The sequence below is a fragment of the Eleutherodactylus coqui genome, chromosome 4 (genome assembly GCF_035609145.1).
Source record: "Eleutherodactylus coqui strain aEleCoq1 chromosome 4, aEleCoq1.hap1, whole genome shotgun sequence".
NCBI lineage: Eukaryota > Metazoa > Chordata > Amphibia > Anura > Eleutherodactylidae > Eleutherodactylus > Eleutherodactylus coqui.
Window position 1 is genome coordinate 74,307,170 of NC_089840.1, and position 18,847 is coordinate 74,326,016.

The 18,847-nt window shown below is 43.0% G+C and overlaps 1 protein-coding gene across 4 annotated transcripts in view; it reads right to left on the bottom strand.

The window, feature by feature from the left end:
- The window catches only part of MYO1C (myosin IC), a 138,974-nt gene that overhangs the window by 62,830 nt on the left and 57,297 nt on the right, over positions 1-18,847 (bottom strand). For all 4 annotated transcript variants that reach the window (XM_066599665.1, XM_066599662.1, XM_066599664.1 and 1 more), the window contains exons 2-3: positions 11,711-11,866; positions 856-971 (exon numbers count right to left, since the gene is read on the bottom strand). In XM_066599665.1, coding sequence (XP_066455762.1) covers positions 856-971; positions 11,711-11,836 — 242 coding nt within the window. In that variant the 5' untranslated portion in view covers positions 11,837-11,866. The remainder of the gene's footprint in view (positions 1-855; positions 972-11,710; positions 11,867-18,847) is intronic.

The window sequence follows — 18,847 nt, forward strand, 5'->3', positions numbered from 1 at the left end:
TATGTCAAGTATAAATCTATATAAAATATTGAGTAACTGTGCAAACATTTAGTGTTACTTATCTTGTACTGACTGAGTAACATTTTTTCTTTGCTGGTCACATACAAAACTGAGTTACAATTCTGCCGGTTTCCTTTTCCCAGAGTGCAGTGCATTGTGGGAGCTTAGATGAGTTTCATGGTTAAAAATAAACTTCTGACTGTGAATTGCTGTTTGTTTCTAAGGGCAACCAGCAGAATTTAGCATACTAGAAAAGTATGGAGGGAAAAAGGCATTAGAAAATTTAAAAGATGTACAAAGTTGCTTAACATCCTATCTAGGCTGAAGTTACAGGTGAAAGGGAAATGTGCCACAATTTCCTTAATTATTAAACTTATGCAAGAAAAAAAAAAAGGGTTCAAAAAGGTGAAACATATACATTAATAGGATCATCCCACGAAAGCAAGTTATTCCTAGATCCAGAGAATATAGGATAATGCACTGATCATGGGAGTCCAACCACTGGGATCTCCACCACTTCTGAGAACAGGGCCCCGAAGCATCACGAAGAGTGCGCAGAGGTAGTTGCACATGTGCATTACTGCTCACATCAATGGGACTGCTGAAGAAAGTTCAAGCGAGACAACCTGTATCCCCCTTTATAAGCCATAGTGGCTCTCATTCTGAAGAACCCAGTCCGCCATGCATTACATTGTCAAGAGAAAGATAGACCATTATCCATAGCATTTTGTCTAAATGCTATCACAGATTACTAGTTCCACATTAGCTGCAGTAGTGAACATTTCGTAAACAGAAAATCATTTACCACCACGCTTATTATTCTAAAGTAGCACTTCATTGTGGAGATTTACTTACATGTGAGGAGATACTTCATAGAAACTAACCCCACGATATCTCTCCATGTGCTGCTTGCTGTAAATCTCCAGCTCTTTATAAGGGTTAACGGACACCAACACAGATCCGATATAAGTCTGAGGAGGAAATATGATAAAAGCATGAAGTTTCCTACATATGGATTTAAAAAGGTGTTATCCCCATGAATAAATATTACTTTTTTGTGTTGAATCTCACAAAATCAGAACAATTCTTCAATTTGAATCATTAAAGGGCTTGTTCCACTTCTAACCATTTTGCTTCAGGAAGCAGACAGCTCTGTACATTGCAGTGGCCTGGGTTGGTACTGCAGGCTGAGTCCTACTGAAGTGAATGGGACTGCAAAACTAATCCTGGCCACTGCAATGTATGGAACAGTCTGCTTCATGCAGCAAAATAGCTAGAAGTGGGAAAATCCCTTAAAATGCTGTTACATACTTGTTCTAGCACGCCTTGATGTTCTTATGATTCCGCCTTCAAGACATTCCACTAAGGGAGCTTTCAAAAGGTGGAATATATCTGCAATACGCACCTAGATCTTAAGATACAGCTTAACCCACTGCCGATTTCTGCTCCATAATATGCATGTATACATGTGGATTTTGGTGCAGAAATTGCTGAGTCCTTAGGTGCGTCTTGCAGAAATATTCCACATGTAAAAGGTCCCTAATGTATCCAGAGCCAGTGGTCACACATGACTATAAGCTCAGGCAAACAGTCCTGAGCCTCTTGTATCCAGGGGACACAAGAATCAACACAGTACTAGCAGCTCCTTGTCACCAGCAATGGACACATTTGGAGGATCTTCAAAGACGAAATCAAAATACCACCAGGGGGCGCTATAACGAGTATGTAAAAGCAATTCAAGACAGGGGAGTATTTTTTATTACACAATTGCAACCGAAAAATGCTGTTCTGTTTTGCATGATCTAACAGTACGTTTGATATTTAACCGTGGGACAGATCGTAGTAATTTTTCCTTGAATGCAAAGAAAATAAAATCTATATTCATATTTATTTTCTAAAATTTCAGCAGTAAATGCAATGTAGACTTTACCTATAAAGGAAACATTATATAGTGGTCCACATTTCTGCTTATACACTTTGTCAAAAATAAAATCAAGCACCTAGAAGGAAATTGTTGTTTTGGTGCAAAACTCAGCATGCAGTTAGATCTCAGGCAGATATGCAAATGACTGCAGTTGTGGTGGGATTAGATAAGTAGTTTTGCCACCTGAGGCCCTAAAAGTGGTTACACCCTTGGCCTATAGCAGGGGTCCCCTACTCCAGTCCTCAGGGACCACCAACAGGTCATGTTTTCAGGATACCCTATGCTAAGAACACCTGTGGCAATGTCTGAGGCACTGGCAATAATTACATCACCTGTGCAACACTGAGGAAATCCTGAAAACATGACCTGTTGGCGGTCCCTGAGGACTGGAGTTGGGGAACACTGGCCTATAGAAAGGCTCTCAGAGGATACTTAAGTGGGAAAAAGAGGTCACTACACACGTGTAGAGCTTGTTGACCACAAGACATGTCACTGACACAATTAAAAGAGATTTTGCTCAGCTGAGAGAGTTTGAATTGGAATTATAGAAGCTGATGGTTGTGTAAATGAATTGGTAACCACCTGGGCCATCCCGACCAGACTGTTAGGACCAGTGGATGCATGAGGGCACACAAGGGGACCAGGCTAAGGACACCCTCAACAGACCACCAATAGAGAAGACCGTCTGATCGCCAACAAGCACGAGCAGCTGCAACGCTTTCATTGTTCACCATCCAGAGACAGGTGGCGCCATCATTACAGCCTCTGTGTCTGTAGGAACTAATTTCAGGCTCTTGGCTGAAGGACATTTGGTCTCACGGTGCCCATTACATGTACAGCCTTTGACACTCATCGTTCCCTCTGTTTGCCGTGGTGTTATGAAAAACAAAACTAGAACCGGGTGGTCTTCAGCAATGAATGCAGGTTTAGTTTGGGCACTGACAATGGCTGTGTTCATGTCTGGAGACCTAGGGGTGAGCCCCTAAATCCTGCCAGTATTTGTGCAGTATGTCTCCACCAGAAGTGTGGGTGGAGACATGGGTGGCTGGTCTAAGTTAGAGGGAACACTCACAGCTGCTGATTGGCTGCCGAACACACACCTTCCAGGCACTGGAGACATACTGCACTACTACCGGAGCAGAGTAGTGATGCAGTGGGACTCTCAGCTGTGGGCGTTCACTCTAACTCAGCCCATCTAACATATGTCTCCACCCATACATCCGGTGAAGACATACTGCACCAATACCAATCCCACCCTTCTTGTGCACAGTTCCCCCCCACTGCTGGTGTGAGGGTCTGGAGGGCAATGTGCACAGAAAAGGCAGGCTTGAGCTAGTAATGGGACCAGGGACAATGACAGTTCAGCAATATGTTCAGGACATTCACTACCAAACATATTGCTTCTTATGGCAGGGCTTCCAAGAGGCCTTTTCACAGCTCCTGACAGCCATTCCATGTAAAAGGGGTTTAAAGCATTTGCACTCCACCAATCCACAGTCAGACAAATTGGGTATGAAGGAGAAAATTCAAGACCACCATTATCATCCCCAGGAGTAGTCAACCAACAATGGTCAGGCCTACAGCAAGACGTAGAATAGTGCACAAAGAAACCTAAAAAGGTAAGCTCTAAGCAACTAAAGACCTTTCTCACATTAGCTAATGTTAATATTTATTAGTCCACCATCAGGAGTACAGTGAACAATGGAGGACAAGCCAGAAGGCTATTGGAACCATATTCTATGAACGGATGAGGCTAAAATAGAGCATCTTGGCCTAAATGAGAAGCATTATGTTTGGAGAAAGAAAACCAGTACAGCAAATGGTGGTAGAATCATGGTTTGCGCTAGTTATACTGCATCTGGGCCATGACGCCTTGTCATAACTGATGGAACAATGAATTCTGAATTATGCCAGCAAATTTGAAAGAAAATGGCAGGACAACTATTTAATCTGAAAAACGTGGGTCATGCAGCAAAACAGACAAAATAGCACCTGTGTTAGGGCTCAGTTCAGGGTTTCCGTCTCTGCCCTGTTTTTGGAGGAGAAAAAAATAAAATTAAATTAAAACGGAGAAAAAAACAAAACAAAAAAAAACAGGAGCTGATCTGTTTTCCCCATTCAATGCAGTTTTAAAAAAAAAAAAAAGGTTCCATTTTGTCAGGTTGCGCTATTTTTCCATCCTAAAAAAACTGAAGTCTGCAGAATTGTCTGTCCAAAAAAACAAAGAAAAAAAACAAAAACGGAATTCAGTTGATTTCACTTTCTCTCCTCCAAACACAGAGCAGAGATTTGGAAACCCTGAAATGAGCCCTAACGCAGATGTGAAAACAGCCTTACCTTGCAGAACAGTAGCACAGCTCCACTATTCAACATTAGAAATCTAAAAGTACATCTTCAGTTACAAGTAACTTTTACCACGTTGCCACTTACTAACACACATATGCTTACAATGTATAACAAGACAGGTTACGCTCCGTCTAGTGATAATCATCACCTGTCACCTCACTGCAGTTTGTAGAAAGAACGGAGCTCTATCCGAGCCAATCACAGCACTGAGGCCTCTGCCGCTTAGTGTTTAGCGGAGGCCGAGGATTCCTGTGGATACCAGCGCCTAGAAGACAGAGAGCCTCTCCCACAAACTACAGCTGCGCAACGAGAACATGCAGTGTTGATTAATACAAAAACAGAGTACGGCATCTTGCAAACAGACGTTTTAAGTTTCATAATATGGTAAGTTACTTTTAACTGCAACTACTTAATAAAACTTACTGTGCAAAGAAGGGCGTATTAAATCAAACCCATAAATCTGCAGAAAATAATTTTTAAAATAGGTTTGTCTTTTCAGCCAAATCCAAAAAAATACGAACAAAACTAAACTCATCTTATAGTCATGCAAACTTAATACATGTCTTATAGAATATTATGTCCCAAAGTTGCCTACACAATTCTCTAGGCCAGCGTTACCCAACTCTAGTCCTTAAGATTCACTTCCCACTCCATCCTCCACCCCCCAAAGACCGGTCATATTTTCAGGATTTCCATAGCGGTAATGACTCAGACTTTGCTACAGATGTTTTCAGGATATCCTAAAAATATGACCTGTTGAGGCATCTTGAGGACTGAAGTTGAGAAGCTCGCCTCCATTTGCTGTTGAGCTGAAACTCCCAGCACTGGCTTTATGCTCAAAATCCTCACAGACTTTGCACGGATGATTTGTACAGGGTGATCATAATTAAAGTATCTCTATTAAGAGATGTCTAGAGACACATCTACTGGGTGTAACTGAACCAAACTTGGTACTAGTATTCAGGACATGCAGAAGCGATCCATCAAGAGTGCCAAGAAAATTTTGACAAATTCATTGGTATTATTGTATCTTGCCACCACCAGGAAGCTAGGGGTTTGATAGGGCTCAGATGCAGGAACGCCCCCGTCACAGCCCTAGCTTCAGATGGGTGACTTCTGTAAGGTCCTAGCAGCTGCGTGTGTACAGATAGTTGCCTGGGCAAGGATGGTTAGGGTTAGGGATTTGTGTTCATGTTAGGCGTAGATTATTAGCTGTAAATAGTGTCATGTTCAGGGGTAACATGCAAGCATTTAGCACAAATCTATGCCTAACCTAAACACAAACCCCTAACCCTAACCATCCACCCCTGGCAACAATCTGTACACATGCAGCTGATAGGAGTGTGGCCGTTGCAGCAGTGTTCCTACCATCTCTCTATGGCAGCCGGTAGCAGACAGTGCCTCCGTGGCCTCACTGATCTGGCATTGTGCATCTCCTTGCGGCGCAGCAGCACTTCAGGGATATTGGCCTCCTGTGCCTCTCCTGGCGACTTTCACTGTCCATATCCTGCCGCCGCTGACTGTCCATGTGCCAGCGTCGCCGTCCCCGCTCGCACGCTTGCCGCTGTCCTCCCCTGCCACCGCAGCCTCTGCATCCTGTGCCACCGCTCCCAGGTTTCCCCATGTCCTTCCCTGGCAACGCTGGCTCTGCATGCTGTGCATGTGCTCCCGACGCCAGCGCTTCACCACTGATAGGTTAGCCACTGTCCTTCCCGCTCCAACATTCGCCGCTGTCCTTCCCTGCTAATACTGCCTCTGCATACTGTGCATGTCCTGGCCCCGCCGGCGCTCCCAATTCTGCCGCTGTGGGAGAACCTTGGTGCCATTGCAGGACCTGAACACCAGCCAGCTGTGCAGCCAATCAGCTACAGGGAATGTCACCTGCCTGTCACTCGTCTCAACTAGTACTTCCTGGTGGTGACAAGATACAATACCACCAAATTCATCAAATGCAAAAAGGCCAAATGACGCCAAGAACACCGATTAGGATAGTGGTGAAATCTGAAGAAACAGGAATTTTGGGAGTCTGACCTGGAAGAGGATGAAAACTTAACAGAAGATGTTGCTGCAGCTGTTGTTGAAAAGGTTTATCGAGAACCTGCAAGGGACCAGTAGTGCATGTACTGTTTCAAGACAGTTCGACATGGCACAGTCAACAACATGGATCGTTTCCACATGTCCTCGATATTATCGCCACCATATTTGGTTCAATTATGTCTAGCATGTGTCTCTCTAGATATCTCTGAATAGGGATACTTTAATTAGGAGGATCCCCCCCCTGTATGTGTGTTTTCAAAAAATGCTGTACAGCTGTAGCATGTAAAACAAAATAAATCTTGTTACTTGTATAGCGCCAACTTATTCCGCAGCGCTTTCAGGCTGGGTATTCATTTTATGGACTTCGGAAGGATAGAAGGCTGAGTCAACCTTGAGCCGGCTACCTGAACCATGTGGAAAGGGAACTTGCAACCTTCAGGTAACACTCTGTGCAACACAAAGCTCATATAATAGGTCATAGGATATACTATAGGTGCTATTACACAACAGTGTCTACCCGGCCAAATGCAAGCAAAGCTATGCTGATTGAACTAACATACATTTAGGTGCTGGCTGCAATCACTATGGTAAGTCCAGGTATCCACCGCAATCAGCGTTTCTCTGCTTGCAATTTGCAGGGAAGAAACATGGCTGTTTAATATCAAACTAACCCTACCAGAAGGCAGGGAAGCAGATTAACCCTTTCCAATCCAATTTGTATCCTGGTTTTCCTAGGGGCTTACTCTTTTTCTGCCGGTATACAACGGCGCTATCTGCTGGCTAAAGCCAGTACTGCATGAGGTGACACGTTGGATAGGCGCCGACAGCAGAGAGGCTGGCAATATACAGTAAGAGAACCCAGATGGACGTCTTCCAACATCGGAGCTGTGCAGCCTTAAATTATAATGTCTGCAGAGGTCAGACAGTGGATTGGAAAGGGTTAAGACCGTTTTAACACAGGCTACAAAAATTGCATGATTTTGTAGCGATGCAACAGCACTACAAAATGCATCTACATGAAGCCCATGGTTTCCGATGCGTTCCTTCACATTAGCTAGGTTTTCTCTGATGCTATGTAGTTAGAAAAAATAAAATTGTGGCATGCTCTATACTGCCGCGATCTGTGATGTTTTCTGGCGCATGTTTCCCTATGAAGGCTACTTGTTTATCGCATCGCATGTACTTGCAGATTTTGTGCTATGTGATACATTTTTAATGTTAGAAACTTTTATGAACTTCCTTGCAACAAAATCGCAGGTAGTAGCGACGCAATGCGACATTTTACGCAAGAAAAAAAAGCATCACTGATGCTACAAAATCGCGTATATAAAGCTGCAATACTGCAGCGATTCTGTAACAGCGATATTGCCATCATCCGAGTGAAAGAGGCCTAAATTATAGGAGTGAAGTTAAGGAGTAAGAGACTTCCCTCTCCACAGGCAACTGGTTCTTTAGCAACCAGCATAAGCTTTAATGAGGTTCTGAGCCATTATGCACAGCTGCTTTTTGACATCTGGTTAGAAAATATTGAGTGGTGACCACCTTGCATTGGCCGGCACTGGGTCAACCCTACAGTGTGAAGAATGTAAGCGGCACTGTGAGTAACAGAGGATAAGAGAGATTGGGGGCAAAACAAGTTTCAAGATTGGAATGGAGCAAAGTTTTACCTTATATACGAGAACTCAAATAATGCATATGAAAACTTCAGCAAGTCTCACTGTCCTCGAAACCATTAGGACTCTGAAGCACATGAACCTTTAGCTATAGGATTAACATAGCACCCAAGGTAACCACATGTTTGGTTAACCCCTTCATGACAGCGACACAACTTTTTACTGACCTCACTAATCAGTACCATTTATTTTACTTGGTGAGAGCAAGAAAAATAAAATAAGTTTAACCCCTTGAGTGACGGGTTTCCTACCACCCTGTCGTGCCCACCAGGGCAGGTTTTTTAAAATGGTCTAATCATTGAATTTCAACTAATTTTGCAGTTGCGTCTCAAGAGCCATAACTTTTTCATTTTTCCATTGACATGGCTATATAAGGGCTTGTTTTTTGGGGGGACAAGTTGTGATTTTTTAAACAGGGGGGAGGAAAAAAAGAAATGGGGAAAAAAGAAAAAAAAGGGGCCATGTCATTAAGGGGTTAAATAATGTATTAACTTCCTTCTTTGGGTCATAACGACGCATGGATACCACATGTGTGATTGTATTTTTGATTTTTTACAAAGTAAAGGGAGACAAGTGTTTTTATAATTTTTTTACTTTTTTTTTTTTTTTTGTCCCTTTAGGGGACTTCCACAGGGACCCATCAGGACCCCTGATCACATTCCGGGGGTCCGATGGTGCCAGCCCTTTACATGCTGCAGTGACAGCCCTTTACATGCTGCAGTCACATAGACTGCAGCATGTAAAGGGTTAACACAGCAGAGATCGGAGGTTTTCTCTGATCTCTGCTGTAAGAGCTAGTACCTAGCTGTCCTCTGACAGCTAACAACCAGCTCTCCCTGCCACAGAGATCATCGGCTTGCTTCTGACAAGCCGATGGTCTCTATGGCAACCTGTAAACAAACCAGTGCAGGAGATTGCCGGCATATCGGCAATATCTTCTGCTGGTTTTTCAAAGCCCTTGCACTGCTCTGTGTGGGTCTGTGCAGGCAGAGCACACTGTCACAGCTTGCGGCATTGTGCTCTGCAGCTCCCATAGTGATACATAGCCCGGAAATCTTCCGGGCTATGTCGCTATGAGCAGTGGAGCTCGTCCCGGAAAATTTCCGGGCGTGCCACTCAAGGGGTTATGCTAGAAATCGCTATTTTTCTTTTGCTTGTCTCTCAAAAATGTAATAAATAGCAGCCCAAAAGTCATATACACCTCAACATGGTACCAATACAAACTACAAGTCTTCCTGCAAAAAACAAGCCCTCAAAGAGCTATGTTGTCTGAAAAATAAAAAGGTTATTAGTCATGGAATGTGGTGATGCAGATTCAATTCTTTTTTTCTTTAAAAATGTGTTTTTATTGTGCAAAAGTAGTAAAAAAAAAAAAAAAAAAAAAGATAGAAAAATCTATATAAAAGCTTGGTATCGCAGTCCTTGTGCTGATCCAGATTATATTATTTTTACCAAATAGGGAACATTGTAAAAGAAAAAAAAATGCACAGGTCACAGAGCATGTCTAGATCAGTCTCCTCTACAAGTGAATGGGTCAGCTCTAGAGATGCGCAAGCATACTCGCTCAGGGCAATTACTCGATCGAGCATTGCCCTTAGCGAGTACCTGCCCGCTCGAAAGAAAAGGTTCGGCTGCCGTCGGCGGGAGAGCGGGGAGGAACGGAGGGGAGATCTCTCTCTCCCTCTCTTCCCCCCCCTTCCGCTCCCCCCTGCTCACTGCCGCAACTCACCTCTCACCCGCGCCGGCAGCCGAACCTTTTCTTCTGAGCGGGCAGGTACTCGCTAAGGACAATGCTCGATCGAGTAGTTGTCCTTAGCGAGTATGCTCGCTCATCTCTAGTCAGCTCTTATCCACTGTGTGAATGGCCCAGGAGGCTGCTAAATGCCCTCTAAAGGCTATTAAATGTAGTTCAGAAAAGATTGGAAAAATGTTTTCTAATTAATTAAAACCATATGGAGAAACATTACATTTCCGGTGATCTAGTCCCTTTAAGGCATAGTGTAATGTTCATCAAATTGTGCTTTCTTGAGCCAATGTGTAAAATGCCCCATGTTTTTATGTGTGGTATAGTAGGACTTCTAATGTATGTGGGACTTTTGCAAAAGTTTAAACTACATTTTTTCACAACTGCTTGTTCAGATTTTCAGCTGAGTCTGCATCCTGCTTGCCCTACTCCTCCCAAGCAACTTGCTGGCAGGGGACGCACCCGTCCGAATGGAAAACATGAAGTATACAGATGTTCTCCCAAAAACTTTTTAATTTCACCAGCTAAGAAGAAATTTAAATACTGCAGACCAGCAGCTACAAAAAATTAACTAAAACTAATGGGCATCAGAAATGGTAAAAAGATCACGGCAACAGCAGGCTCAGACTGACCTACCGGGGAACATGTGAATCCTCATTTGTGTATGAGCCAGCAGCGAGCCTCTAGTCCCTTACCCACCACGTGATTGGCGCAGTGCGCTACACATAGGCAGCATCTCAGCCAGTCTAGATGGCTATACAATAAACTGGACAGTTTTTCTATCTGGAGAGCCATGAGTGGCCGAGATAACATGCAAGTCTAGAAACACCGGGCAGTATTCTCCCTTCCCAAGTCCATATTCTTGACGAAGATGCAGTGGTCCCAATCGCCAATCATTTTAGAGTTTCTTGTTGCTGCCCAAGTCCTGACCCTATGTATGCACCCAAGCTCTCAGGCCTCATGTCCACGGGGAAAATCAGGCCCGCTACGGATTCTCCATGGAGAATCCGCAGCGGGTCCCTCCTGCCCCGTGGACATGAGGGCTGAAAATAGAATAAACTCACCTGCTGCGGGCCGTGCGTGTCTTCTTCTTCGCGGCCGGATCTTGTTGCTCCGGCCCGGCGGATGTGCTCTGCACGTCGGCTGCGTGCCACGCGCATGCGCCGGGCACATCCGCCGGGCCGAAGCAAAAAGATCCGTCCGGGAAGAAGGGAAGACACGCACGGCCCGCAGCAGGTGAGTATATTCTGATTTTAGGTCTCCCGCGGATCCGGACGGCTTCCATAGGCTTCAATAGAAGCCTGCGGGAGACCCGCATCAAAAGGAGCATGGTCAGGATTTTTTCCTGCACGCGGGACCGGCGCCTGCAGGGAAAAATGACATCTGCAGGTATTTAACTACCTGCGGGTGTCTAATGCATCCCTATGGGGCGCGGATCCGCGTGCAGGAAAAACGCTGCGGATTTTAATTCATAATTTGCAAGTGAACATGAGGCCTCAGGCCTGGGAGGGCCAGTAGTCCTAGACAAGAGCATATTGAGAGGGCTCCAAGACAGAAGCAATCCGAACAGTGTTATCCCTTTTAGCTCCATACGGAATTACAGCTCTCAAGACAGCCTAGATTTTGTGTTTGATAGAGGAGCAACACCAGCTCCAAAACGCGTTGCACTTTATACTGCCATTCAGATTCTCCAGTCAATAAATAGACACTTGACTAATACGGAGGTTTCTGGACTTCCTTACAACCACTCCTTACTGATAAGTTTACATAGGATTCCATAAGAGGTTTCTTTATCTTTTCTAGGATTTGGTGTTTCTGGTACCTTACAATTACTAGAGTGGTCCTTTAAAAATGGCTTCATCTTTTCCTAAACAGCATCGGTCAGTCTCAAGACATAACTTCTTTTAGCCGACTATAGACCAGGTTGGCATATCCCAGACTGAATTTACATCTGAGCCACAACCATGATATTTAAAATTAACTTACATAAATGAGATTCTCCTTGAACCGTTTCTTCAGGTTTTCTATGAAGGCCGCTTCACTCGTATAGTTCTCTAACAGAACGAAGTCCTGGACGCCAACCCGATCACGGGCTGTTAAGGCACTCTCCATGGTGATCCGGATACCGTCAATAGCCGGAGCCTAGACACAAAAAGATCGAAATTACATTGACAGTCATAAAAGCCTATTTACACACAGATGTACTAAGAGAGTCAAGTCTGTCACTTGCTACATCACACTGTGTGACTATATCCAGAGTAGGCAGGGTTTCGAAAATAACGCAGATGGCAGCAGAATGCTTTGTTTATGGTGTAATGTATATGTTTTATATTCCACTATACAGCATAATTTAATATCTAGATGCAGCATATTTCTTTTAGGCAGGGGGGGGGGGGGTGAGGTGACACGAGAACACCATGAAGAAAGAGCATTTTTCAGCACAACACTGTGAAACCAGCTTAACAAATTTTCTTAGAACTTCGACTTGATTTGGACTTTTTAGTAAATACAAAAAGTTAGAAATATATAGAAAAAATAAAAGTGGATGTAATTGTGTGGTAAGAACTACTAAGTAACTTCAGGGAACGCCCTACAGGTCAAAATAACCCCCGTTTGCCATACATGAGCCATGCACAGAAGGTGTAGCATTTAACTCCTCCGCTAAACTCATTATGAAAAGACGGAAATGTCAGCGCTGTGGAATGTGGATGAGATCACCGCTGCCCTGCTGTACTAGTAACGGGCTTCGGTTGGGAACTACATGTCAGAGGATTTCAAAAGGAATCCCGATGCGCTTGTTTGGTTGTCATAATACAATCAGGACTTGTAGAATGAGCAAGCGGGCTCAACTGTTCTGCAACCATTAGTTATACTAGTGGACCACTGTTTGGTTCAGTCACAGGAGACAACCACCAAGTAAAAAAAAACAAAAAAAAAACCCCAAACACCAAAACACAAAAAGCCCCACGACAACTGAACTGACAGTTCTAGCCCCTGACCGGCACAATCAGCACCTGATTGACCCAGTTATAACTAGTGGGGTGCATCAGGTTTCATTATGCGCTCCAGCATTTTACTGGACAAAGTAGCTTGGCATGCTGTGCTGTTTTAGGCCGGATCTCCGCCAGAGGCTCTGAACGTTTCTTGCGACGCACATGTGAGCAGAGCCTTATTGGTGGACTATAAAGGACTTGTTCTTTCTGCTTCATTATGGATTTTACATTGTAGCAGCTTTAAGTTCTTATTTATGCGAAACCCCTTTGAGGCGTCTTATGGAGCTTTGCATCTCCCCTCTTCCGGCTCCTTTCATCCTCCAGATTAACAGAAGGAAGCTCTTAATATTCTAATGGATAACAACTGCAGTATAACAATGGGAACGGTTTCCTCATTCGAGGCATCCACTTTAATTAGTGAGGAGACGACATAACTTAAAGTGACACTCCGGTTTTGGGACAAAAGTCAGTCCCGAGACAAGAGGGGGTGGATTATATTACATCCAGATGTTCTTCTCTGCTGCCCCTCTGATTCACCAGTTTCAGGCCCTGTTTTTGACTGTCCAAGAAAATTGCTGCAGCCATCTAACTACCTAACGCACACTGTCCACCACTTTCTGATTGGCCACTGCTGACAACATGAGCAGCTCTGATGAATCAGAAAGCAATTATAGTACAACAGTAGTCTGACACTACCGATGTGGGGATTAGATAGTCTGAAGATTGCTTTGGCCATCTTGGACGGCCAAAAACATGACCCAGAACTGGTGAATCGGAGGATGGCAGAGAAGAACGGCGGCAGATAAAATATTCCTCTCCTCTTTAGTCCCAGGGCAGAATTTTTCCCCTGAAATTGGAGGGTTGCTTTGATAACCCAAGATAAACAATTCCTCATCACCACTCATGCCATTAAACCAAATTTCTACCACTTGCCAAAAATACACAAAATGTCTTTATAAGTCACTTGGTTGTCCAATCACATCCAATACCAATTGTAACACAAGTAATGTATTACACTAATTGGACCTGTTCTTTCAAGAGAATGCAATCATGTCATTAACTGGTCTTAAAGACTCCACACAATTGATTAGAGAATTACAAAGTACACCATGGGAAGGCTTCTACCCATCAGTCACCATGGATGTCACTTCCCCAAATACCAGACCACCAGAGTAAACACCCATTAGACAGCCTTGCATTTATCTTCCAGTATATGTCAGATTGCTCCTGTGCCACATTCAATCAATCAGGGGATGCATCAGTGCTGTCAAGGAAGCAAGCAAGAGAAGAGACACAAAGCTTCACAGCTCCCTCCCCACCATTACCATCGCCTGTCCCCTGCTCGGTCCTCCATGGTCCCACGTTGAATCTAATTTTATGGGACACAGCAGAGCAGAAAATGCTCAATAAACTGACACATGCGGTCAATATAAAGGAGGTCACAACCTGTCCAAAACTGATTAGAAAAAGGAGGTGGCATTTTTACTGAGGTTGTTTTTCTGCTGGATTGATACAAGAGGCATATGAAGGCACAGATGGGCCCCATAGAAGTCTATGGGGTGCTGTATTCTGAACAGAAATCTCAACAAAGCAAGCAAATGTGACTTTCTATTCCTATGGACTGCTGTGGTGGCAACTGTCACACTACATTATATCATTGCCAGAGCTTGGTAAAGTATGATTAACTACGGCAAGATTCCACACTTGTGGTAAACAAGTATTGCTTCAAGATGGAGAATTATCTGTCCCTGGGAGCTGTAAACCCAGTCTATTTTTGCCAACAAGTAAATACAGCATATAATCAGCATGTATATGAAGTAAGAAGGGAAAGCTCTTGCAAGCAAGAGAAGCTACAACTGCAAAAGGCTAGAGTGCGGTGCTATAGTACTGCAAGGGCGTACGTGGCCTGTGTATTTTTTTTAAGACTCTTAATATGCAGTTCACGGCAAATACGTATGTAATGTGTGTATCTGCTGCAGGTGTTATATCCGCATATGCTATATTGATGCGTAATACACACCGATACAGGACACGTGGCTCCTGCCCCCCCCCCCTCCACACGTGTAATACACTCATGAAACAATACGCCGCTGAGAGTGGGCCTAATAGAAATCAATGGCCGTTTAAGCCTGTGTGAGTGAGCCCAAAGTCCCACATTTCATGACATGACAGAACTGCCCCACCCTGGTTTACAGCACAAGACCTTTATTTCTACTGCTTTCACAAGCACTGAGTTCAGAAGATCTGGCACAGAACACATATGGGGGCAACGGCTCGAGGCCGGAGCAAAACGCCTAAAAATAGTTTTCACTTTCTGATCTCACAAGTTTGTGCAGATGTTCTATTTATGTGCTCATTCTTTCCCATCACATCCTGAAGACCTCATACAACCCACTGCTTTTGTGTTATCTTCTATATAAAGCCGATCATAGATTTGAGGGGGTTGTCTCGTTAAGAAAAATCAATTTTCAAATCCTGTATTAGGCATTCTGATGTAATAAAGGGTCCCCTCCCTATTCTGGACCTCCATCAGTAGCCAAAACAGAAATCTCTCATTCTTTACAATTGGTTACTTCCATGCATTACTAAAGTGGCCCAGTAGTTTCAGTAGGTTATGTGCAATGCTTCATTTCACCTGTGGAGGCACTGCAGGAATATTGAACACTTGCTGTTGGGTTCCCTCATAGATTACAGCTACTTGCAGTGTAAGTAATGGGACACCCTGTGATGAATGCATTTCCTGTTGACGGACTTGGCAAAAAAAGGAATTTCCAAAACAACTAACCCCCTTTAACAATGAAGGTTCAGAATTTGAACAAGGTTTACGGTCATTGTAGGGGTTGTTTCATGAAGACAAATCCTTTTCTTATAACCGATTATCAGGGAATATGGATCACATAGAAGGGAACAGAGGCAGGACAGAGACTCCATATATACGAGAACCTCCCGCTCTGCCAGACTCCCATTACATGCACAGTCATATGTTTAAATGACCACCACATAATACTACATTTTCCCGGCAATGCCAGTTTTCAAGGTGCCGAGTGTGTGATTCAAGACCATTAAATCAGCCAATTGCCCCAGGAGAGGGTTATTTTGAAAGGGGTGAGATAAGCCAACCACTTTAATGATAATTTATTTCATCTTATGTACCAAAGTGCAATAATTTCAGACTGATGGAAATCTGCTCCATTGTTAATTCATGCATCAAAATAAATCTGTCACTGTTGTCAGAGTTAAATTTTATGATGGTTTAAATACAAGTTTTGTATTGGAAAAAAAAAAAAAAAAAAAGTCGCTTGAGATATATGTTAGTAGCGCATACCATTTTCAGAATGATTGTTGTATTGTGGCCAAAACTTTGAATCCAAGCCACCATAAGGGTACCAAAATGTATCCATCCAAACCCATTAAACACTTAAAAAAAAAAAAAAGCTAAATACAATACAAATTACAACCGTATCTGGCTAGTAGCTCTGACAATCACAGTAAAATAAGTTACCCATCATACACTACAAAGCAAAAAGGAAGTTGCATGAAGAAAAAAAAAATTCTAGACTTAAAAGAAAAGAAAAAAAAAAGAAGTTGAAATACATCCTAAGACACCAGGTTTAAGCATGGAATTATAATAGAGAGAGAAGAGAAAACAAACAAACATTTTCATGACCCCGAAGATTATACCAAGCAGACTACATCAACTAAGGTTACAATATACACTGTAAGCTTAGTTGATGTTACAATAGTAATATCAACTAAATAGTGTTTTTTTTCCAGACTACATGTAGTGTGTGCGTGCAACTTATATATGCACTACACTATAGCTCGGTGGTTGCACTGTTGTCTTGCAGCACTGGAGTCCTGGGTTCAAATCCAACCAAGGGCAACATTTGTATGGGGTTTGTTTTGGTTTCCTCCAGGTACTCCTACATTTGATGCGTAAAATAGTGCTCCAATGGTCCATCGTCTGATGGACCCATCACAACCTGAACTCTGTTTTGCTGCTCCAATGACACACAATAAAGTAACTGTTTCATTAAGCAAATAAACAAAGCCAACGTCATAACAGATCTGTGGACAGATCCCAGTAACTTCTATGTGATGCCAAAATGCATCAGCATAAATCTATCTACACCCACTTTGTCATGATCATTCATGAAGGTTTGGTGGCATCACTGAAGTCAAAGAACGATAGATTTCAGTAGACCTCAGTAGAAATCAGTTACAGAGTCCAAAAAGCCAAGTTATCTTAAAAACCAGTCCTAGAATACCTCTGGTTCCATGGTGACAATCACTTGTATCTTGCTTCCTGGTAAGGAATCTGCCATGTCCCCCTCATTCTCAGATGAGGGTGAGGAGGAGGATGACGACTTCTCTTCAAACTCAGAGAAGTGACAGTCTTTTGAAATCAAGGTAGCCCGATTCTCCTGCACCAGAGTCCAATATCCCTTGGCATCCATTCTGTACTGTAACCTTTCCTTTGAAGCCTTATGTCATCTATTATGATGTGAACTGAGCAACACTTTGAAAGGGTGGTTAAATATTCCCAGGAGACCATTCCAAGCCACCAGTACAATCTCATTCTTCATCCCCAAGGACTCTAGCTCTAGGCTCTTTCATCAAACACAGCTAAGACATTTTTGTTTGTATTAAATGCATTTCTGAAACAGTAACCTGATACTATGTTTGCACTTGTGACAACCCCTGTTGACCCTTTTGGAGTCAAAACTACTTGAGTGTTTGAGAAGAGTACTAAAACTAAAATAGATACAAAGTTTACTTCCACTCAATAAACATCTGTGAAAGAATTGATACAAAGTGTTGCTATTTGATGGCTGTATGAAAACTGAAAAAAAAGAAGCTTCCTCAAATCATTAACAAGTTGATATTTATTAAGAAGCCAAGAATCCTGCTTTGTACATAAAGGCTGACAATATATAAAAATGCTGCAATTAATACAAAATATATGAATAGATGAGTCATACAATGATTCTCTGAGCTTCAAAATAAAAAAGTGATTGATTTTCTTTCCAGTGCCTCAATTGTATTCATTTCAGACAGTCACCCAGGGAGCAAAGCTATCAAGTGGCATAGTGGCTCTGGCACTGCGATGGGGAGGGGGGCACCGACAGGCACAAGTTGTCATATGAACTATAGCTCATTCACAAGGGTAGCCGTTTGCGAGTGTAAAGTAAAAAAAAAAAAAAAAAAAAAAAGGCTGCACTCCTTTCTTCTGAGAAGTCTGAAACTTCTAAATGGAAATCAAATAAAAAGCTTTCACTTTGACTTGGCCATATCACCAAGAACTAGACGTAAAGACGTTTTCACGCAAGCATATTTCTATATTGCTTGCAGATTTTTCTTCTTTTCGCCATAAACCTAAAGCTGGAACACACTGTAGCAGGTCGAGGGAAAACCTTTCGCAATGATGGTGGTACTGCAGTTTTCCAAAATCCCTTCCATTGCTTTCTGGTTTTCCCCTAGGGCTCGCTCACATTTGCATTGTGGCTTCCATGTAGAAGAGTAATCAGGAGACAGTGAAGCACATGTTATACAATGGATACTACCAGCAGATCCCATTGACTTAGTAGGGTCCACTGGGTTTCATAAAGCTTTTTGGTATTGCAATGGGAAGAATAACAATGCATGCCACATTTTACTTCCTGCCAAATCTGATGTAATTTGTGATGGAGGTTCTGACACAAATGTGAACAGAGCCCAATGGATTTTTTTCCCCTTAAAAAGAGGACAGACAAAGCAGTCTTCATACATGGCAGAAAAGCTGCAGAATTTCCACTGACAGAATCGTTGAGGAAATTATGCTGTATTTCCAATACAAGCCATGCGGAGGAAATTTCACGAACAGCCAGGTTTTCTGCAATGAATCTGGATTTTAAATCTGCATCATGTCCATTTGTGGTGCAGATCAATTCCTCTAAATACAAGGGTTAAAATCCACAGCTGAGCCGCATTTAAAACCGTGGCCAAAGCTGCACCATTATGGCGCGGAATTGGCCACTTAGGATTTACAGCATATTTGCTGCAGGTTTTCTGCTGCGAAAACGGGATGGCTACAGTAACACTGAGAAGTAAATTGACAGTCTGCAGAACCAGTCTATTGTAAAAACTAACA